The 21102-nt window shown below is 51.9% G+C and overlaps 10 protein-coding genes across 10 annotated transcripts; 3 read left to right on the top strand and 7 right to left on the bottom strand.

Annotated features, from left to right (window-relative positions):
• Positions 1 to 219: 219 nt before the first annotated feature.
• On the bottom strand, positions 220 to 1701 carry CPAR01_02058 (glucan 1,3-beta-glucosidase; the record flags this gene model as incomplete). The annotated part of the gene is made up of 1 exon (XM_060486346.1): positions 220 to 1701. The coding sequence occupies one exon, from the start codon at positions 1699 to 1701 to the stop codon at positions 220 to 222; it is 1482 nt and encodes a 493-aa protein (XP_060353674.1).
• A 582-nt stretch (positions 1702 to 2283) lies between these two features.
• On the bottom strand, positions 2284 to 4227 carry CPAR01_02057 (C6 zinc finger domain-containing protein; the record flags this gene model as incomplete). The annotated part of the gene is made up of 1 exon (XM_060486345.1): positions 2284 to 4227. One exon carries the CDS (start codon positions 4225 to 4227, stop codon positions 2284 to 2286), a length of 1944 nt encoding a protein of 647 aa, XP_060353673.1.
• A 707-nt stretch (positions 4228 to 4934) lies between these two features.
• Positions 4935 to 6662, top strand: CPAR01_02056 (maltose permease; the record flags this gene model as incomplete). The annotated part of the gene is made up of 4 exons (XM_060486344.1): positions 4935 to 5116; positions 5174 to 5236; positions 5314 to 6010; positions 6063 to 6662. 4 exons carry the CDS (start codon positions 4935 to 4937, stop codon positions 6660 to 6662), a joined length of 1542 nt encoding a protein of 513 aa, XP_060353672.1.
• Positions 6663 to 6939: 277 nt separating this feature from the next.
• On the bottom strand, positions 6940 to 7518 carry CPAR01_02055 (uncharacterized protein; the record flags this gene model as incomplete). The annotated part of the gene is made up of 1 exon (XM_060486343.1): positions 6940 to 7518. The coding sequence occupies one exon, from the start codon at positions 7516 to 7518 to the stop codon at positions 6940 to 6942; it is 579 nt and encodes a 192-aa protein (XP_060353671.1).
• A 1035-nt stretch (positions 7519 to 8553) lies between these two features.
• On the top strand, positions 8554 to 9012 carry CPAR01_02054 (uncharacterized protein; the record flags this gene model as incomplete). Its single annotated transcript, XM_060486342.1, has 1 exon — positions 8554 to 9012. One exon carries the CDS (start codon positions 8554 to 8556, stop codon positions 9010 to 9012), a length of 459 nt encoding a protein of 152 aa, XP_060353670.1.
• A 280-nt stretch (positions 9013 to 9292) lies between these two features.
• Positions 9293 to 11083, bottom strand: CPAR01_02053 (uncharacterized protein; the record flags this gene model as incomplete). The annotated part of the gene is made up of 1 exon (XM_060486341.1): positions 9293 to 11083. The coding sequence occupies one exon, from the start codon at positions 11081 to 11083 to the stop codon at positions 9293 to 9295; it is 1791 nt and encodes a 596-aa protein (XP_060353669.1).
• Positions 11084 to 11864: 781 nt separating this feature from the next.
• CPAR01_02052 (cytochrome P450) lies at positions 11865 to 13523 on the bottom strand (the record flags this gene model as incomplete). Its single annotated transcript, XM_060486340.1, has 1 exon — positions 11865 to 13523. One exon carries the CDS (start codon positions 13521 to 13523, stop codon positions 11865 to 11867), a length of 1659 nt encoding a protein of 552 aa, XP_060353668.1.
• Positions 13524 to 14395: 872 nt separating this feature from the next.
• On the top strand, positions 14396 to 16180 carry CPAR01_02051 (aminotransferase; the record flags this gene model as incomplete). Its single annotated transcript, XM_060486339.1, has 4 exons — positions 14396 to 14429; positions 14530 to 14963; positions 15103 to 15572; positions 15646 to 16180. The coding sequence occupies 4 exons, from the start codon at positions 14396 to 14398 to the stop codon at positions 16178 to 16180; spliced, it is 1473 nt and encodes a 490-aa protein (XP_060353667.1).
• Positions 16181 to 16744: 564 nt separating this feature from the next.
• On the bottom strand, positions 16745 to 17268 carry CPAR01_02050 (uncharacterized protein; the record flags this gene model as incomplete). The annotated part of the gene is made up of 2 exons (XM_060486338.1): positions 16745 to 17178; positions 17217 to 17268. The coding sequence occupies 2 exons, from the start codon at positions 17266 to 17268 to the stop codon at positions 16745 to 16747; spliced, it is 486 nt and encodes a 161-aa protein (XP_060353666.1).
• Positions 17269 to 18113: 845 nt separating this feature from the next.
• CPAR01_02049 (tetraspanin) lies at positions 18114 to 19189 on the bottom strand (the record flags this gene model as incomplete). Its single annotated transcript, XM_060486337.1, has 4 exons — positions 18114 to 18428; positions 18493 to 18991; positions 19044 to 19072; positions 19157 to 19189. 4 exons carry the CDS (start codon positions 19187 to 19189, stop codon positions 18114 to 18116), a joined length of 876 nt encoding a protein of 291 aa, XP_060353665.1.
• Positions 19190 to 21102: the final 1913 nt, after the last annotated feature.

Raw genomic sequence — 21102 nt, 5'->3', positions numbered from 1 at the left:
ATTATTTGAAAATGAAAGAATTCTGAAAATGGGTGCGGTCAAAGTAGTGAGGACCTTGATAGATGCCAAGGCGAGAAAATGTGGATATACTCAACCAACAGCCCGAATACGTGAAATTTCGTATGGTATTCATGTACAAAAGATCCGATGTCTACCCCCATTGAGGGGCTTCTCCATCTTCAGATCCTGCTATCTACTTCTGATCGTCAAAACGTCCTATTATGCGTGGCCATTAACCCCATTCGTGAGCTTCCCATTCGCCGTCACTGCATCCTCTTTCAAATACTCGTTCAAGCGATCGCGCGTCTTGCAGTTCTCTAACGCAAAGCTAGCCGCCAGCTCCTCGAGCTCATCTTCCGTCTTGTCCTTGAACAGCTCTGCAAACTCCCAACCGGCGTACTCGCTCATCAAGCACTCCCGTACCACACGCTCTACCTGCCTGTCAAAGTTCCACACCTTGGGGTACTTTTTCTTAAGCAAGTGCGCGGGAATTTGCTTCTTCAGCTTCTCGATAAACGGTGCGTAGACCTCGTTGTCGATGGCGCTCTTGTCTGCGCAACCCCAAAAGTCAAGGCCGTTTCGTTGCTTCTTCTCAACAAATGGCTGGATGAGGCGCATGTACGGGCTCTCCGGGTCGAGGTAGACCATGCCTTGGTAGCCGATGTCCTTGTACAACCAGATGCTCCATGAGATGCCATCGAACTCCCGGTATATGGCGAGCTGCTCCTTGAGCAACGCGAAGCGCTTCTCGTTGGTCGCCTCGGCGTTGGGATCCGTCTTCGGGTTCTGGTAGACGGGACCCCACTCGCCGTTCCAGATGGGCACACCGGCCTTTTGCATGAATTCCACCTTACGCTTAAGACTTGTACGCAGCTTCTCCTTCTGTTCAGATGTGCCGTCGTACTGCTCGGGAAGAGGAAAGCCCATCATGCTGTAGTCGTGGCAGCTGTAGACACTGTTGGGCAGTGTCTTTTCTGGTGAGAAGGCAGAGAAGTCCATAGCGTAGGTGTTGCCATCCAGGAAGAGGATGTGGTCGGGGTCGATAGCGCGGATCGCCTTCTCGGCGCGCTCGTACCATGCGATGAGGCGAGTGTGCTCAGGGTCTGCTGGCTCATTCAGGGGGTTGTATCCCGCAATGACCTTGTTGCCGGCGTAGTGACGGGCGAGAGCCTCCCATAATTGAATTGCGCGATCCTGGAAGTCTTTAAACTCCCAGAAAAGTGCTCTGCTGATTCCTGAGTCGCTGTGCCAGTCCTGGTTTTGCCCACCTTGCACCGCATGGAGGTCCAGGATGACATAGATGTTGTACTTGGCGCAAATATTGACGAGGCGATCGAGAAGATCAAAGCCGGTCTGCTTAATTACGCTCGGGTTGTCGTCATCCTGAAAATGACGGTAGTTGAAGGGTATCCTCAAGCAGTTGAGACCCAGTTGTGCGTACAAGGCGGCGTCAGCCTCTGTGAAAAAATGGTGGATGAGACGGTTGAAGAAGAAGTCGGCTTTTTCCTTGCCTAGTACTTCTTCCAAGGCAGCGCGATGTTCGTGCTCGTGACCGGCGTACCCGGTGATGAAGTTCTCCATGTTGAGCATGCCACCGAGGCCAGCGCCCTTGAGGATGACTTCATTGTCATTCTCGTCGACAATCTTAGTTCCCTTGACGCGAAGCATCGTGAGAGGGGGGTTAGATGTGGCGGCCGACATTATGAGCGGATGTGAGGTTCTGGTTTTGGGGATATGATGTTGCTGATTGTCGGTCTTTCTGAGGACGGTTCTTTATACCCATCAGCATCGTGACCAAGACTACATAGTGGACCGATTTGATAAGTATGGCCCAATCATGAAGTCGTATCGAGGCTCTGTTTTGCTGTCATCGCGCATGGCTAAGTGAGCGTCCGGCTGCCCCCCTCACCGTCTTAAGAGCGACACTCCGCGAAGGTGGGTTGATGTGGGGCTTGCCTTAAAACACATTCTCCATCAATCCCGCATGTGAATCAGCCCGACTGGACCAACTAGAGTCTGGGGTACAGCGATTTGCGCATGAGGTGGAGCTAGACTCTGACCGATGAGACGCCAGGAGCTGCCGATTGATTTTCGTGGGAGTCTTCGCTCTGTGTCGACCAAGCGACAATATGACTTTCCCACAACATTTCCCGGTTCCACGTTGTGTCAAGCGGAGTATCGATCGAGTTGCATTTAGCCTGAGTGAATCGATGTAGTATTGTCGGTAGTCAGCTCCAAGACCCTTGATGGACAAAGATCAAGACCCCCGACAAATAGCCTCGACTAAACCCGTGAACGATAAGCCGATGGGGATGGTGCCGAGATCATCAAACATGCCTTGTCCAAAACGCGACGAACAGGCTCCATCTCGCGCGTTTCGCACTCCCAAAATGCAAGTAGATCAACCACCTCTCCTACGGCGCCATACCAATCATTTGGTAGGGAATGTCCACCTTCAGCACCGCTAGACTGGGTGAGCAATGCTGCCGCAACCAATACCAGAGCGCTTCGGGAGCAGGATCGCATCATGGGCAACGTCCCATGATGGCGATGTCTGTACCCTAGACGGTTAATGGCGAGTCTATAAGCATGGTTTTCGAGACCTTTTTGAGCCAACAATTCCACATTTGGAGTAAGAACCTCGCCAGCGAACTCGGGGTTCGCCCCAAGTGCATCGAGGAAAGCGGTAGTAAATGGCCAGTATATCACCTCATAAAGGTTCACCGCGTGACCTCGGAGCACGAATCTGCACACATCATCCTCTTCCGGAGGCTCGGCGAATGAGAGACTGGAAGGAAGCGAGCTTATCCACTCTTGTGCTTGCTCCTCGTACTGCGGCACTGCCGCGGCCATTGCCGCGAGGTATGCTTGGCGCGTGGGATGTTCTTTCTGAAGGCCCACCATCTCGGCACTAATCCGAGAGACAAGCCTTCTGAGAGAGATTTCGGCCAAGTAGAAGTACCATGATGTTCTCTCGCGAGCCAGACGCGGATCCGTTGCCGCCTCAACTTCTGCCCTAGGCGCTGGCGGCGTCGGGAAGAAGGGCGGGTAAAATGCCAATTCCTGATCGCTGAGTGAGAAGTCTGGGAGGTAGAGATCCCCTCGCATCTCTCGCTCGGATTTCCATGAGGACCAGTAAACAGCCTGCTGTAGAGTATCGATGGAGTAATTCCGTGACTCGTCGCCCGACTCAACGTTTCTATGGTAGCGCTGCTGGGCCTCGGGGGTAAGAAACGAAAATTGCTGACAGCTAGCTAGCGCCTGCACGAAGTACCTCCACGCCTTGACAGGCTGAAATACGCACATCATGTAGACCCCTGAAAGAAACAGACATTGAGCCGCAATAATGTCATCTGACGACAGTAAAATCCCTAGTCGCTTCTGCGCGGCTTGGAAGAAAGCTTGAGCGTCGCTGTGGGCTGCGGAGCCCAGCATCGTCTCCTGGCTGGGCCCAAAAGGTGTGGCTAGAGAGCCTAATGCGCAGATCAGGAGAGAAAGGCAGGACTCAGCCGACCAGTTGATCCCTTCAAGTACCGTATGTGAGACCATTTTTCGCGTTGCTGTCTCGTCGAGAATCGGATTCTTGACATGGACGTAGCTGAAGAAACTATCGAGCAAGTCGTTGATTCGTCGCGGCTCCAGGTCGAGAGCGCCGATGAGGGACATTGGAGAATTCGCAGCTATCGAGATATGATCAACATGCAGAGTCATGTCTCCAGCATCAATACCGTGGCTAATCTCCTCAAAGATGGTCCATGACAGGACATGTTCTGGCCTCGGAGGGAGGATCATCCCCAGCTGGATAAGAGGCCCCACAGGAGGTGCTTCTATTGTCCGGTGCTCGACAGGGGCCTCGACCACTCGCGTTTTGTTGCTCGGTAGTCCATCAACTGTCACCGATCTCATCATCTCTTCCAGATCATCGAGTCTTTCCAAGATCTTGAGACTAGCCGGGTCGAAGCTGGACAGGTCTACGGGCGACTGGATGCAAGTAGCTCCAACCTTGAGGCAGAAAGAGCATGATGGCTTGAGATTGTCACATTTCGTTCTCCGAGCCCGGCATACTTGGCATGCCCTGACGGCTCTCTTCCGCTGATAGAATGCGGTTCCGCGTGCTGCTGGTCGGGTGTTGGTCTTGGACGTGGACTGTTCCGGCCGACTCCGGTCTAGGTCAGACGCGTCTGTGGCCGACGGCACGTGGCTGTCCGGGGCAGATGGGTCTGTCATCAGGAGAAGGAAAGGATCGCCAGGCGTACAATGGCTCAAATTTGTGGGGGATGAATAACACTACTTCTGGGAGGCGGTTCGTGGGTTGCAATGAGATGTTGGATGAGGTGGAAAGCTGGAGAAAAGACGGGGGAAAGTGTCGCGGAGTGTCGCTTTTAATGTTCTTTCCTATCGCCGTCTGGAGATTCTTGCCGGGCTAGCCAGAAATGGATTGCGGGGAAAGTCTGGGGCTCCACAACAGCCCGAGGATACGTACCTGCCGTTCCACGCTCTCGGATTTTCGAGGGCGGTGGTCTCGGCCCAACACGGAGGCGCGTGGACTGATTTTCTTCACGAGCCATTCCTCGACCTTGCCATATTGGGCGTTCGTTCGCCTGGCTGTGGCTTGAGCAGTCGCGGAATGTCGCTCATACGCCATCCGTCCTGTTGTCCTTGGACAAGGGGTTCAGCAAGAACTATCCGAATGACCTCAACACACTGAGGTTGCTCGGGATTATAGCACCATCACGAATAGGGTGTTCCAGCAACCTGACTGCCGTAATTAGGAGTTGGCAAAGGATATAATCTCCAAGACTTCCCCAGATTTCCTGGTGATCATTCTTTTGTTCCCCAGTCTCCGCCGCTCCTCGACCCTGGTTAGCCATCTTCAGTTTCCACATCGAGTCACAATCGAAGTTTGTCACATTCTGTGGCAAATCCCATCAAACATGGCAGAGAAGAACGACGTTTCGGATCACTTGGAAGCAAGTGTTTCCCATCATGATGCCAAGGGAATGGCCGTCGGTTCGACCAACCAGCAGGAGCATGATCTCACTGTGCGAGAAGTCTTCAAGAACCACAAAGCCATTGTCCGGTGGTGTTTCTACTGGGCAATGGCCGCCATCGGATGGTAAAACATACAGGATGACCTCCAAGAGTTGCAATTGGCTGACTACGCGACTCTTAGGGGGTTTGATGCGCAGATCAACGGTGCCATGATTTCCGTCGCATCCTTCAGGAGAGACTTTGGGTACGGATCCATACGCAATCTCCTGGCCCAAACCACCATCCTCGCAAAATTGCAAAGACTAACTAGAGACTCAACAGATATGTACTCGACGGCGAAGCGATTCTCCCCGCGGATTGGCAGTCCGCCTTCAACATCATCAGCACCGTCGGTCAGTTCTTCGGAGGCTTTGCCTGCAGTTGGCTCGCAGATAGAATCGGACGCAAGAATTCCCTCCTAATCGGCGTCGTCATCTGCACCGGCGGCTGCGTCGGCGAGATCCTCTCAGATACCAGGGCAGCTTTCCTCTGCTCCAAGCTGATCCTCGGCCTGGGACTCGGTTTCTACCTCACGCTTGCACCCCTCGCATGCAGTGAGCTGGCTCCCGTCGCCCTTCGAGGATATGCCACAGCTGGTGTTAACTTGGGCATCGCCCTTGGCCAGCTCTTGTCCAATGCTGTTGTCAAGGCCTTTGGAGAAAGATCCGATCGCTGGGCCTACCGTGGACCCTTCGCCACCCAGCTCTTCTTCGTCCTCTTCCTCGCCGTTTTCTTGCCCTTCACGCCCGAGACCCCCTGGTACCTTGCCCGCAAGGACAAACTGGAGCAAGCAGCAAAGTCACTCAAGAAGCTCTATGGGCAGGACTACGATGTCAATGCCAGGCTGTCTGGAATTGTGGCGACAATTGAGGAGGAGAACTTGAACCAAACACATGAGCTTGGATTTGTCGACTGTTTCAAGGGCACCAACCTTCTTCGGACAGGTATATCAACTGGTGTCTTTCTTTGCCAGCACTTGGTAGGTTCCTCCTGACCTTGCTGCGCCCGACTCTTTACTGACTCTAGACAAGGTCGGTATTATCTTTGTCCTCGGATACTCGACATACTTCTTCCAGCTCGCTGGCCTCGACGTCTCGAAATCCTTCGACCTCGGTGTGGGCGTCACAGCTTGCGGTGTCCTCGGAAACATTGTCAGTTGGTTCGTCATTGAGTCCTTTGGCCGCCGGAAGATCTTCATCTCTGGAATGGGAGCCCTGACCACGCTCCTCCTTCTCATTGGTATCATGGACGTCGTCCCCACGGATGCCGCAAAGTGGGTGCAAGCCGCCTGCACAGTCATCTATGCTTTCGTGTACTTCATGACCATTGGTGCCATGGCTTTTGCCATCCTAGGCGAGGCTTCCAGCTCTGTTCTACGCGCGAAAACCATGGCCCTTGCTACCGCTACCCAAGCAATCTGTGGCTTGGCGATGAACTTTGCGATTCCTTACATGGTCAACCCGGATGAGGGCAACTTGAAGGGCAAGGTTGGATTCATCTTTGGGGGACTGGCGTTGATTGGTACTGTGGGAAGCTTCTTCTACGTCCCTGAACTCAAGGGTAAGACCTTTGATGAGATTGACCGTCTCTTCGTAGCGAAGGTACCACCGAGAAGGATGGGAAAGATGTAAGCTACTCGAAAGACAGTGGATCACTATTAGTTATCATTGGATCAGTGCAGTTTATTAATACACGATAAAACGTGGTCTAATTATGACTGAACCAGTCCCCATTCCCTGTGGTTGCTTGAAGGCGACTTCTATCCACTGGCTTTCGAGGCAATCCAAGTGCCTATGTCAGATCGACTGCGAGAGCCTATCGGCTGCTTTTCTCTTCCATGCCAGATAGGTAGGTTCAGGGCTACAAGGAAGATTCACCTAATCTTCTACGCGAACCGCGGCGTTCAGTCTACTTTCTCGGCGAAGGCTGATCATACTCGCCAATGTAGAAAATCAAGTCATCTGGCTGAATTCCCTCCGAGTCCTCCAAACTGGAAACATACGCCCCCGTGACGTCCTTGCCCTCCATACTGTTCCACTCCCAGCACATCTTATGAACGTGCCAGTAAAACGGGTTGTCGGTGATCTGCCCCCATCCAATCTCGCCCATGTCGATCTGGAAGCTCGTCTTGGGTCCGACACCGCGCATCTGCCGGGCCTGCGCGATCGAATTCATGGCCCTGTACTCCATGACGTCGACGAACTGCACAGAGTCGAGGTCGGACAGCCACTTTCCCGCGCGTCCCCAGACACGGGCGATGATGTCGCGCAGGGAGACGCCCTTTTCGTCAAAGCCGTTGGCGACGAAGTCGACCTTGATACGGTTGCCGTCGATGCGGAACTCGTTGATGATGTAGCCGCCTGACGATACTGTCCACTTGTCGCCACTGTTGCTGACGCTGTAGCCGGCGTCGTCGAGCTCGTCGCAGTGGCCGAGGCACAGGAGGCCACAGAGAACCACGAGGCAGTAAAAGATTATGGACCGCATTGCTAGAAATGGTACGAATAGTTGGTCAAATGAGTGTGGAAGCAGAGAGCAGATGCTTCTTGAAGAAGTTGAATATGCATGAGACTTGGACCCGAAGTCGGCTAACGGGCAGGCGCTTAAATAGTGATCACAGTACTCAAGACACAGTTCTAATCAACTTACAATGCTACTTGCTATGTGAACAGCTTCAACTTCGTTACCCACAAAGCTCGTATCCATCTCGTTCGGCCCAAAGTCCGAGACACAAATGGAGCATACGGCGAGTTATGACACAGATAATAGCTTCGAAAAGTCAAAAATATACCGGTGATGATTGATTCGGTCTCTCCGCCTCCAAAATCGAACATCGCGTATAGACTTTTGTCAAATGGTCGGTGGAGCCTTGGAGCCGAGAACGCCGGCACCCATTTACAATAATTATTCCCAATGATGTTGACTTTGTAGTATATACTGTACTGTAGAAAGTGAACCAACGCACGGAGATGCCGTTCATTGCAACCAGCAAGGTTTTTCGGTGCATGGAACTGACGGGAAGTCTATTTTACATCGGCGCAGTTGAGGATAAACGCCCAGCCATATCCAGGATCACCAACTGGACCGAGCTGAGAACAGCCGGGGCTTATGAGGTGTGTGTCAACTGTCAGGTACGGCTGCGCACTTATATTAACTTTCGCGATCATACTATAAGTACAATCATGTAATTAACTAAACCCTTCCAACGTCTGAGCGTCGTATTTCACCCAAGCCGAAACACAATTATCGCGGAATTCCTTAGTCTCCATCCACCGTCGGCAGAACCCCATGCAATTAAACTACCGTAAGATACTCGGCCATGACGGCAATGGCGCAGAGTCTCGTGGATACGTCAGTCTTCTATAGGCTCCCAATGGTCCTAGTCATATAAGTAGCCAGACTAGGGAAGTCTCAGCCAGTACATCAACAGCTTACTGAACTCACTACTTCCTCTCTATCAACGACGACCTGGAGTATTTAATCAATCAGAAGCCACGCTCCCTACAACAACTTGTATTCATCATGCATTCCTTTTCTACCGTTCTTCTCTTCATCGCCGCGTTGGCCGGCCACTCTGTCGCTCAAAGTTGCACCGACCAGTGCGCAGACGTCTTTGCCGTAGCGAGCTCAGAATGCCCGCACCTCGGCAACACAAAAGAAGACGCCGACACCCTCAACGGCCCCAAGATGAGCTGGAAGAACAACATCTGGTCCACCCGCGGCAAGGATGGTGCCGTGGTGGAGATCGACCCCAGAGCTTGCACCCTGAGAACCTTTGGTGGCCGTGACGATTTCTGCGGCATCTGGATCGGCGGCAAGGAGGAAAAAGGAAAGGGAAACACTGAGGTCAAGCAGCCGAACGCTCTGTTGCAGATCCCTTTCAACGGTGGCTGCTGCAAGATCGACAAGGAATTCTGCAAGGATGGTGCTATTGACTGGGCGCAGTTGTTGAGAGTGAAGAAGGGGCCTGATGCATCCTAGGTATCGAATTGGATGTCACGTAGTGCAGGGTTTTTTCTTAAAAGAAGACAGAAAAGTTGTGAATATTAATTTTGGGTTCTTTTGCAAGTTAAAACCATCATCAAAATAGCTTTGCTATATTTACAGGTGCAACCTACATGGATTCACGTATGATTGTTTGCTCAAGTAATCCTTCACCAGCACTATTTACAGCATCCCGATTATCTGGACTAGTTGCGTCTCTTCCAGAGTCTTATCATTGCAATTAAGATCCTGAAGTAACCCGCTTTTCAAACTTTGTCTACTTCGCAACTGTGTATCGAATATTTGGCTGAGGTGGCGTCTTCATATCCTTGCCGAGAAAATAGTCGACATGGTGAGATTGCATGTACCCCTTCAGAGTCATTGCATTGCGGTATGCAGGATTATGAGCCAGAGTATACAAGCGGATATCGCTCGGCTGGTCCGTCGTGAAGATTAGCAACTCATCGGCAGCTTCATTGGTGACAATGACTTCCTCTCTCCAGTCACCAAGGATGTCACCAATAAAGTTAGGATATCTGCCGGCAGTCACTCCGCCGAAATCGCTGACTCTCAATATTCGAGGGAGACTGTTAGAAGTACTAGGATTTTCCCAATCCCACTTCTCAAACTTGCCATCGTTGAAAAGTTCGAGCAGCTCGTCCCCATCCCACCAAAGACCAAGATGGGGCCAAGGGGCGAGCTCAGTGTCCGACTCTGTGAGCTCATTCTCTTTGGCGTTGTAAACTCCTGAGAACGACCATACTTCCATGCCCGGATGGGTTGGGTCAATGTCACCGACCATGCCGCGGGCAACGTCGGTCACGTTGTTGCCGACGTGCTTCCAGATGATCTCGCCAGATGACCCATCGTAGTAGTACTCGTAGATCAGATCTGGGTTTCGCTGCTGCACGCCGTACCCCTGAAGCCCTTCACGATTCGGGTCAATCTTGGCGAGATGGAATCGATCGCCGTGGATGATACCCTGATCCCCGAGGGTGTACCTCTCCGTGCCATCTCCATTCAAGGCAAAGCCGATCTCAAGGACCTCATCCTTTCCGTTCCCATCGAGATCAATGATGCGCGTGTTGTGCCCGTCAGGAAAATTCTTGTAGCCCCGGTTCCACTTCCACTTCTGCTTCAGAGATGTACCGTCAAAGGTCCAGGTCACATACATCAAGTTGAAATCGCCAGACCCAATGCGGTTCTTCATATACGCAACCAGATGGGGTGTCTCTCCGTCCAGAAACCCAGCACCAAGGCGGGCGGCGAGCGGTCCGTCGTCAATGTAATCCGTAGGAACCGGGGCGAAGGCTCGAAGAGCTCCCGTGCGCCCGTCAAGAATAGCCATGGACTGGTAGTTATTCGTTTCTCCATCGCCGAATGTCTTCCCGTCCCCAAACACAACTCCATTGGCAATACGAATCGCAACTTCGGCGCGTCCATCACTGTCGAAGTCGAAAACGGTGACACCATCCCAATGACCAACGTCAATTGTCGATGATCCCGGCTCTATGTTGTTTTGATTCTCGCTATTTGGACCAAGACTGACTTCCCAGAGAAAAGTCCCATTACCGGTGTAAGCCTCAATAGTCTGTGGAGAAGTCTGTCTGTCGAGAACATAGTCCCACTCGCCGTCTCCGTCAAGATCACCAACCCAGACGAATTTGACAGCGCCACCGCTGCGGATAGGGACCCGGACAACCGGCTCGACCGCATTCTTGGCAGGTAGACTGAAAGATCCGCTAGCATCTTGTTCTTTGCCGTCAATGACGGGCCGTACGAAGTAGGTATTGATTTCATCCGGATTAGCGGTAAAATCAAGGAAATTGGTGCCGCTCGTGAGGATCTTGTCGTTGAGTTTTGTCGGGGAAGTCGCCGTGACACGATAGACGTTGAAGCCGATTCCTGATGGATCCAGTCCAAGAAGACGCCAGGTGACCAAGATGGCTTCGTCGCTTGCGCGCACAGCAACGACGCCTCGGCCAAGATTTTCCAAGGGCCGGGCCGCTTGTGTCAAGAAGGCAGTAGAAAGAGCGAAAGAGGCTGAGAGAAGGTTGAGAAACTTCATAATTTCAGCCTTTCAAGACACCTTTGATGAGTAATATGGACGTTTCAACCCGTGCTGTTGTCCTTGAATCACTTAGATCTACCTGGATTGACCGAGGAATGAGCTGTATAAGTAGCTACTAGATTATACTGACTCTGTCTATACGCACACAGGCTTGTTGACGCCGTTCACTTGAATGATCTCAACTCAGTCCGAACTCCCGTTAGTCCACTCCGTTTCCGTCGTTGCCAGGCTCATTGTCTTGATGCCGCAGTCTCTCCAGATTTACAGCTCAGTAAATGACACGGGCGATTTGCCTGATGTCACGCAACCACGGCACACCCTCCAATGCCCGACTGCCATTGGAGGAGTAATAATGCCTACCTAGACTCGGCAAAGTGGGTACCCGAATCGTCGTCGCTGAACGTCAAATGGTTGCCCGAGCCACTCATTCCGAATCAACGCTTCCACAGCTGGGCCGTCAGCGGCACTCAATATCTCGGTTCAATTGAGCCGGAAATCGGGCCAACATCAAACAAGGACCACTCTCACCCCATGGGGAAGACATACATCCAAGCTGCTTCAATGCACCCCGCAACTCTCAATGCTAGCGGCTAAGAATGGTACACCAATCGTCAAGACCTAGTAATCGTTTGGGCCTTTGTCGCTTTCTATCATCTTGTGGTTGATAGATAAGCTAGGATGGAGAATGAAAGCAATCAAACGATGTGAAAACGTGTTGTGAAGGACACACCCACAATCTTCGGTAAGCCAAGACCACTTGCAACTCATCTTGAAGCAACTAGAGCCTCTTATCCGTGTCCACCTGCTCCATGATCTTTCCAACATCCTTCTCTGCACTTTGAAGATCTTGATGTACAAGGCCCTCAACCCATGGACCTCTAGGAATGAACAATGCTTCAAAAGGATTTGGCCCAATAACGAAGCCCGCCGGCATCATGGACATCGGATCAACCACTTTCTTCTTCAGTGTGACCGGATCCGTTGTTTGCTCAAGACGAAATGCCCAAATGAGCCGGGCAAACAATATCCATAGACCTTCTCTGCCTACATGCCTGCCTGGGCAAAGTCGTCTTCCGTATCCAAAGGCGGTCCTGGGTAGGTCTCCATTCTCGATCCATCTCTCCGGCCTGAAGTCGTCGCAGTCCGCGCCATACACCTCTTTGTCCCGCGTAATCGCCCACTGGGAGTGAATTATCGTCGCTCCCGCCGGAATTCTATATCCCTTGTACTCATCTTCCTCAACGGCCGCATGGTCCAGCCCAGCTGGTAGGATAGGTCGCCACCGCATGACTTCCTCGATCATCGCGTCGACATATGGCAGCTTCTCCCGGTCTTCGAAAGCAGGCAAGCGATTATGACCAACGACTTCATCGATCATGGCCTGAGCCTTGCCAAAGACATGCGGATACGTCAACATGGCAACGACGAACCAGCACAGAGTGGCGACGCTGGTATCACCATTGGCTAATGTCAACGTTCCAACAACCCACGCCTGCTCAGTCTCGCACATGCCCATATCCGAGATATCAGTGCTGTCGGCAATTTGTTTGCTCAGGTTATAACCGGGTCTTTTCAGTGCGCTACGAAAATTGCCCAAGTAATGAGCCTCCTCGCGCTCGAAGAGGACCTTTGCTGCCCGTTTCCACGGAGAAATGGCGTAAGAAAGATGTTTTAGCCAAGGGAAGATATCGTACCATGTTTGCGTAGTCTTCAAGACTACCGAGGTTGGGGCGACGTCGAAGAATTTAATTTGTGCTTCATGCTCGGGATTGCCTCTCAGCAGCCGATAGCCCCAAGCTATCATGCTCACGTTGCTGGATGCTGCGCGTCGGAAGTGCCAGTGAGGGTTTACAGCAGCTCCCATTTGCTTCTCGCTGCTTTTCTCTTGTATCTCTGACAACAGATCGTTCAGCAGCTGAAGCGATTCCAACTCTATCAGAGGATGGTACGGCGCCACGGAGCGAGGGTTGAGTCCCTTAGCATGGAGCCGTTGATGGAGCCGGAACTGGGTATCGTACTGTAGAAAGAGAATGTTGTAGTTGTTACAAACGAGCTCTCCTGCGTAAAGACTGAATGTGCGTCCTGAATAACTGCTTGCTCGCTTGTTCAAAAGATCGTGAGCCGCTTCGACCGTTGTAAGGACGATGTGAGACTGGCCTCCCTTTTCATAATGCACGATTGGTCCGTACAAGTACTTCCATTGGTAATGGGTCAACCAGTTGAAGCATATCTCTGGCGCATTGAAGAAATTTCCGAAAATTGGCAATCGAGGCGGTCCCGGGGGTAAAGAAAGGGTCTTCTTCATATTTAGTTGTGAGTTTTGCCGAATGTGGGAGACTAGTAGATAGAGGACAATAGAGATAAACGTGAATACGAGCAAGGCCATAGACATCGACGTACAGGCTGAAGATGCATACTTGCTGCCGAGAGGTTCCATAGTGAGTTTCTTGATGAATATCCTTTAATCAATGAACCAGTGTAGATTGAAGAAGTGGTTAGATAACACAAAACATGAAGGGAAAGGGAGTTCAAATATCCGCCCTTGGGAGGCGGTAGTAACAGCCTCTCGTTCGACGCGGGTCGTTTACTCTCCATGTTGTGAAACATTATATGCAAATCATACGTATGATGAGAGATTGAGTTTTCGTGTCAAGAGCCTTATTTCTCACTCACATTTCGTGCAACACAGTCACACGTAGACGACTGAACATATCGCTTCAGCCATCAGCATACTGAGGTTATATAATTGGTCAGGAAATGGAGGCGTTTAGCAAGACTTGTTTACTGATATCACGATAACATCTAGTGCAAACACAGCATGTCTAATTGGCCGATGACAGATGATAGTCCGCTGCCGCTCTTTCCCCGGAGCGTAACAGCGCATACGTATGTGAAGCACAACAGCAGCCAAGTCAACTTACCCTCTTAGGCGCGCTCCGTGATCTCCCTTCATCCAACAACATCAGAGAACACATCGGCGAGGTATCCGCCAGGTGACGTTGGCTTCCCATACTTATCGGTAGCCATGCTCTCCATCGCGGGAGCAGCCACGTCCCGCATGTAACCGGCAATCTCTTCCTATTTGAATCTCTCCGCAAACTGCTTGGCATGCAGGCTCAAGCCCTGCGTAGCCCAGATTGGCTGTACCTGCTACATAATACCCATTTTTACAATGTCCGCGGGGAAGGTCTCGACTTCTTCCGGAGAGGACTCGCTCTTACTAAAGTCGTATGCGCCAGTGCCTCCAGGCAGAGAGGCGGTATAGAATCCGTGCATATCTTCCTTGTCTGCGACGCTGTTTGTCAGCGCATGCAGGCTTCTAGAGGCATATTCAAACTTGTCTGTGAGACATACTTGGTTTATCTACATCAAGTTAGTCAAGCGATTGGGTTCTGAAGGGCTGGGGGGACGTACTTTGACAGCTTCACGTAACGTCTCCCAAGGGAGCTGCGGGAATACATCAGTCAATGACAGCCTCTATACTCCCTTGCCACATGTACTGGCCAAGAGGTGCCTTTTGAAATTCCCAGTCGAACGTGATGTCCTTCCCGAGAATGCGCTTGGCGGTCGCTCGCCAGTCTTGCAACGCTATGAACGTATCTCTAACCTCTTTCATTCAGGCATTGTACTGTTCCTCGGTCACTATGGACTTAACGGCCTCGTTAGAGGTCATCAATCCAGCGGAGGCTCTCCATCCCTTTTTGACTGCCACTTAATCCCTTCCCGCAAGCTTTCCAACCTCCAAGGCTTGGATGAAGGAAGAGACTGCGTCGACCGCTCTCAGAACACAAGGTTTCTTCCCTGGGGCCGATCACACTGGAGAAAACTTAGGCAGTTTCCGAATATCAAGGAGTTCTCCGGCTTCTTATCCCACCTCGTGATGAACTCAGCATGGTCGCTGTCACATCGGCATAGGATCATCGTGTCCACCGTGTTGGCCGCGTGTTAGTCTGCCTTCTTTATTGTCGATGGACACATATGGACTAACCCCATAATATCGAAAGTCATCCTGATAGTCATCAATAATTGCCTTTTTACGCCGGAAGCTGGCCGCTACCGAAGCTCAAGCCGTTGAGGATGCTAAGAAACTCGGCCGGCCCGACATTCCCACCATCAAAGTGGGAAAGACATACCCAAAAATCTACAAATATGTCATTTATCTCGTTCCAACATTTTCAAATCCCAGCGGAAAGACGCTTTGCCCCCAGACCCGCAAGGACCTTGTCGCGCTTGCCCGGGAATACGATGCCCTCGTCGTATCAGACGATGTCTACGACTTCCTGAGCTGGCCCGAGGACTCATCTACTCCAGACGACGCAGTCGGAGCTGTGCCGCCGAGGCTCGTCGACATAGATCGCAATATGCCCGGCTACAGTACATGGGGAAACACCCTCAGCAACGGATCTTTCTCCAAGGTGATCGGGCCTGGTGTCAGAGTTGGATGGGCGGACGGCACGCCGGCCTTCGCCAGAGAATTGGCCGAGGTGTAAGTCTCTGCCCTGAGCTTCTCCATGCAACAAGCCAAAGAAGCCCGTATGATGGTACTAACTCCTGGGCAGAGGATCTTCTAGCTCCGGCGGTGCACCCTCACACCTCACTTCCACTTTCGTCGACAAGATGCTGCGAAGTGGCAGTCTGCAGACACATATCAAGAAGACTCTCATACCAACATATCGTGAGAGATGCCGCGCCCTCATGGCCTCTATCCGTGAGATTTTGGTGTCCTTAGGTGTCACAGTTGAAATCAATAACCCAGAAGATGCCGCGCAAGCGACGACAGGAGGCTTCTTCACATACCTCCGGCTTCCAGAAGACCTTCCAGTGGCACGAACAGTGGCAGCCATAGCCTTGAAAGAGAAATTCCTTCCCGTCGCATTCGGACACATGTTTGTTGTCAGTGGGGACAAAGGGAGCGTTCAGAGAGCAGAGTCGAAGAATGGCTTTTCCAGATGCATCAGACTATGCTGGGCGTGGCATGAGGTAGCTGAGCTCGAGGAAGGTATTGAAAGACTAGCTGCTACCATACTGGATATCAGATCTAGATTGGAAGCTGGTGAGATTATTAGTGAGCAGGTCTCCATCGGAATAAGGTAGTCACGGAAAATACGGACTCTGTACTTCAGCACTCGCTTGTCGAAAGCGCTTCAATTAAGTTACCACAAGCTCAGATCCCTTCAAGCATAGGCGGCCATCACGGTCGAGAGCTGGCATAGATCACATCTGTGACGAAACCAGAGGCACTCCGATGAAGTATCTTCAAGTATGCAAAGCATAGTCTGGCGATTATTTGATACGCTGCCAGCATGTTTTCCATAGCAATCGCTTGAGTATCAAAATTCATATGGCTGACCAGTATGTTCGAAGAGCATATGATTGATCACAGAACGTTCAGGCAACACATGGAACAAGTAATGTCAACTCGAGATAATTGCAGATTCAGCTCTACTTTCGACTATCTTCGAATGTTCCAATGATCCCCTAGACTTTCCAGGTTGATAGCATATCAGTGCTGTCTGCAAATGGAACCACGCGTGCCACCATGCACGTCCAATCCTGGGTTTACGCCTCCAACATTTGCTAGTCAAATGATACTGGAAGAGTTTCTAACTGGCTCGATATCCCCAGAAAGTCTTCCCTCCATTTCCTTCTCCTTCTTGTTCACTTCTCCCTCCACGACAGTTTCGGAAGCAGCTTGTTCGCCAGCAGCTTTTGCTTCTTGTCACAGCTGATGCTTGTGCAAGAAATCCGCAATGACTGGAAGGGTTCCCTGTCAGTTTGTCCTGAAGGTCGCACTTGGGGGTCGTTAAAATGGGGGAACTTACGGACTAAAATCACGGCCGCGAGCGCGAATGATAGGATAGAGGGGAAGCCTCGCTCAAAGGTGGGTGCCATGGTCTGCGGGAAGATGAGAATAGGCAAATAAGAGTCTACATCGTTAGTCAATTGGCGAGGAAAAGGTCTGTTGCCCCTTAGGTTTGACTCACTGGTCGCGTAGAATAGTCTATTCATGCTGGAGATAGTCAAGGCACGCTCTTCCGCGTTCCCATTGTTCACCTCATTCGCCCACGTCTGTATTGCAGTTAGTTTCACCACTTAATTTGCTAGCATATGCACCCCAACGCTGTCTTACCCAAGTAACAGCCGTAACATAACCACAAGGTGGTCAGCGACGATGTCCTCATCATGCCCATGATCGAGACCAGAGAAGGTGTTGAAAACGTAGAGTGAGTACACACAGCCTCACGCAACGGGGAAAGAATCCCACGTGGATGTTGTTGGGGTTAACCGCATCACAGAGCCATCGCTGCCGTGCCGGGCATCGATGCCTTGTTCATCGGCTGCGCAGATCTCTGCATGGAGTATTTCAGCCCTCATTCCGCCGTAGAAAACGACCCGTGTATGACATTTCGAGACTGAAGCTGACGTTTGGTTATCCCAGGCTCGCAGTCCCTGGGCAATATGACTCGGAAATCTTCTACTCTACCGTTGCCAAAATCGCCGACGCAGCAGAGAAGGCGAGCGTAGATGGACGAAAGGTGTTCGTGGGACTCGGCGGGTTGGAACCGAGGCCAGACCTCCTGGAGGCACTAGCGAAACGGCATGCTTCTATTCGGTAAGTGTTTCCTTCGCGTCGGTGTCCCATTCGTTTGACGAGGGAAATCGCTCACATCATCAACCTCAGATTCGCAATGGCAGGCCGTGATCTGGCTCTTTTACTCGCATGCATGTCAAAACAAGCGGCGTCAATGAACGAAATTTCGAACCAACTCCAATAGTTATTTGAGCCAACCCCAAAGAAGAAAAGGCAGACAAGGGAATCCTCCTAGCAAAAAAAGACTATGGCCACTAAAACACAAACCGGCCAAACCCGAACTCCGCCGAACTATTCCCCGGCTTCCAAATCCCGGGTAGCAAACCATTCTCGCTCGCAATGCAAAAGAGGGTAAAATGATTTTTGAAAGAGAATCGTGTCGTCGTTGGTAAGGTGTAGGGATTTTTGGATCGATGAAGGCGTGGGGCATGAGAACTACTCGTCTCTCCATGCGTTTTCGGCATTTTCGACATTTCTGAGCGAAGAGGGCTCAATCCTGTTGGATCCAGTGCGAATACGGCCCCGTTGTCCCTCTCCCGTGGTGCCATAATGAGGGTTCAGGTCGCTGTATCTCACAATGTCTTCAGATTCCTCACCACTGTCATGGGCTGAGTGTGTGGAGATTGTAGCAGTGAGAAGAGGTCTGCGCTGGCGCTCTTCGATCGGACGCTCTGAGAGGTGGCTCCAGGGTTGCGCCCACCATGCGTGTCTCCAGTTGCTGGCACTCTGCATAAAGAGCAGCGTCAGAACCTGTGACGAATGTCTAATTAGCCCGGAACGGCTGTGGCCTGGTATATATCTATATCAGACATACCTGTAGCACACCCACGGTGATGACGATGCCTAAGTCGATGGAGGAATTCCGCACCGTTGCGTCCCTCCACGGTCCGATGCAGGCAGTATCTCGACCAGTAATTTCGGCGCACCGGGCATTAGCACCGAATGGCCAACCGCGGTCCTTGACGCTGTTCAGGCCACAGCAATTAAGGCTATCCTGGATGCGCCTGATGGTCGACTCATCCTTGGCGACAAACATGCGCTGCCAGCTGGTAGACAGGGCGCAGTTTAGGCCATCGCCGGGAAGAGCGGTTTGCAACAGGATAACGGCGACAGCGGTGGTCAAGATGCCTTGAAGTGTCTGGATAATGGTAGGAAACAGCTGCTCGGTCCGAGCGAGAGAGTTGCTCGCATTGAATAGCAGGCGCGGGTAGTAAAATGCGTTTATAGTGCCAAGGATGGGTAGCAGAATCGGAAGCAGAGACAAGAACGGAGAGATGGGAAGGGCGAGATTGGTGCTCGTTACGTGAACGACGCTGTGAAATGATTAGCAGAGAAATTTGCGGTCGGTGATGTTTGAGAACTCACATGGCCGTTGTCAGCAGTCCGATGCAGATCTGTAGAAGTATTTTGGTTAGATATTACCTGACATCGTTCATGGTTTCAAATGGTGTTAGTGGATGCCGGCTGTTGGGGCTTACCAGTAGAAACACTACACCTGGATTGACCCCCATGATGAGCTTTTGAAGACGAACGAGCGCGCAACAACACCAGATCGCTTCCGACCGTTGGAACAGAATTTGTTTAGCAATCAGTGTATGAACATTGATGAGAAGGCGTCTGGCTTCACATGTGAATAAGTAGTAGACGAAAGAAAGAGAGTGAGAGTTGGGAAGAAGAAAAACGGGAAGAGGGAGGGTGTGGCGCCGTTCGTCGCCCCTCCAAGGAGACCCCAAGGGACCCAAAGGTGCCGATCGCTGCGCTGGGGTGGGAAGCTGCTTGATGCGGCCAAAATCGAACATGCCCATTTGCGGCACCAGCAGCGTTGGCAGCGAGCAAGCGCCCACAAGCACCGACGCCAGACAGCATCCAGTCGTCCCAAATCTTCCCAAAAGAACTTTGCCGCAGTCTTTCGACGTCATGGCTCAACCCTCCGAGAAGCTTATTCCCTCAAACTCCAGCACGCCATAGGCTGGAGGCACTTTCGTACGAAGGACCAGTCATCTCTACAGACTGGGTGAATCTGGTCTTGGGTGCACCCTGGATGACTGGATGCCGCCGTGTAGCACCAGATGGACACGCCAACGCTGGAGGCCCAACACCAGTGTGTCAGTGTGCCATCCAGAGAAGAAACAGAAGAAGTGTGTGCGCGAATCTGCGAGAGACTGTTGGACCCCGCATGCCGTACGACCAGCGACCGCAGTCACGGAGGCGCAGGCCGCCCATCCCGCAACCCTCCAATGCCGATCCAACGTCCTTCCAGCTATTTCTGACCCGAGTGTCGAAGGCGAGGTGTGTTGTCCTGAATGTATCCCGTGCATTCGTCCATCAAATGACGCGACAGAACTGATTGTTTTCTGTCGGTGCCGCGCTGTCCACGTACAGCCTTTTGGCGGTGTGTCGGACGATGGATTCGACTCCAACCTCCTCACTCTCTTCCTGGCGACGAGGGAGGCATACAGGCAGGCAGTCAGGCAGACTCCTCGCGCGCATCAATCAGTCTTTGACGGAGTGTAGGGTAAGCTGATGATGACGCCAGCGGCAGGGAGGCAGCTTTCGGGAAGCTGTCTAGCTGCCCGTCCAGACTCCTCCATGGCCCCATCGAGATGCTTATTACCCTTGCAGTAGTACTCCGTGCGTTTGCGTTAGCCCTCTCGATAGTGCTTTTTTTTTCGCACATGCATCGCCAGGTCAATAACCCTCCGAGCTGCATTTGGTTCGCCTGCCAATGTTTGATGAGGAATGCGTTAAATCCCCAGGCTCATGATATCGGTTGCGGCCGCAGACAGGAATAAGGACTGAGACATTTCCAAACGGTCTCGCCCGCCTGAAGGCCTTTCCGTCGGCCGATATGTTACTACTTGAGGTAGATACCAGGCCCGATGCTTATAAGTTGTATCTGTCTGCTGCCTGAAGTGACGGTTCTTAGAGGACACAGCCTACGAGGCGGAGAGCTTGTCAATGCGAATTCGAGTGAGTCAAAGATGATGAGGCCTAGATGTGCGATTTTAACACCAGAGAGCCGAGTATTATGGTATGAGACAGAGGGGCACCACAGTCGAGTAATTATTGCCGGTCGATACCAACTCTGGCGAGACAAATCCATGTGCTGGGGTAACTAACAAGCAGCTAGCTGTCTCCGGAACAAGCGTGGGGTTGTATTGGAGGAGGGTCGCGCAGAACTCTGCCTAGCATTTTCAGATATGTTCGGTACACCGTATGGCCACCAGCTGCTGCCAGTAGTCGACGAAGTCCTTGGCGTTCAATCCAGGTTGGAGGCAGAACGATATGCCACGAGGTCTAGGGGTATAGCAAGGGGTTTGGGGGCGGAAACGACAGCCTCGGAGGAGCTTCAACTTGCAGCATGGACGGACCCACAAGGCTGAATGAATGTTTCCAGATGCCGCCCGGCTCCCAAGATGCCCAG

Source organism: Colletotrichum paranaense, assembly GCF_030867605.1.
Source record: "Colletotrichum paranaense strain IMI 384185 chromosome Unknown Scaffold_2.1, whole genome shotgun sequence".
In the NCBI taxonomy this organism is placed as follows: Eukaryota; Fungi; Ascomycota; class Sordariomycetes; order Glomerellales; family Glomerellaceae; genus Colletotrichum; species Colletotrichum paranaense.
This window is presented reverse-complemented; position numbering and strand designations above follow the sequence as displayed.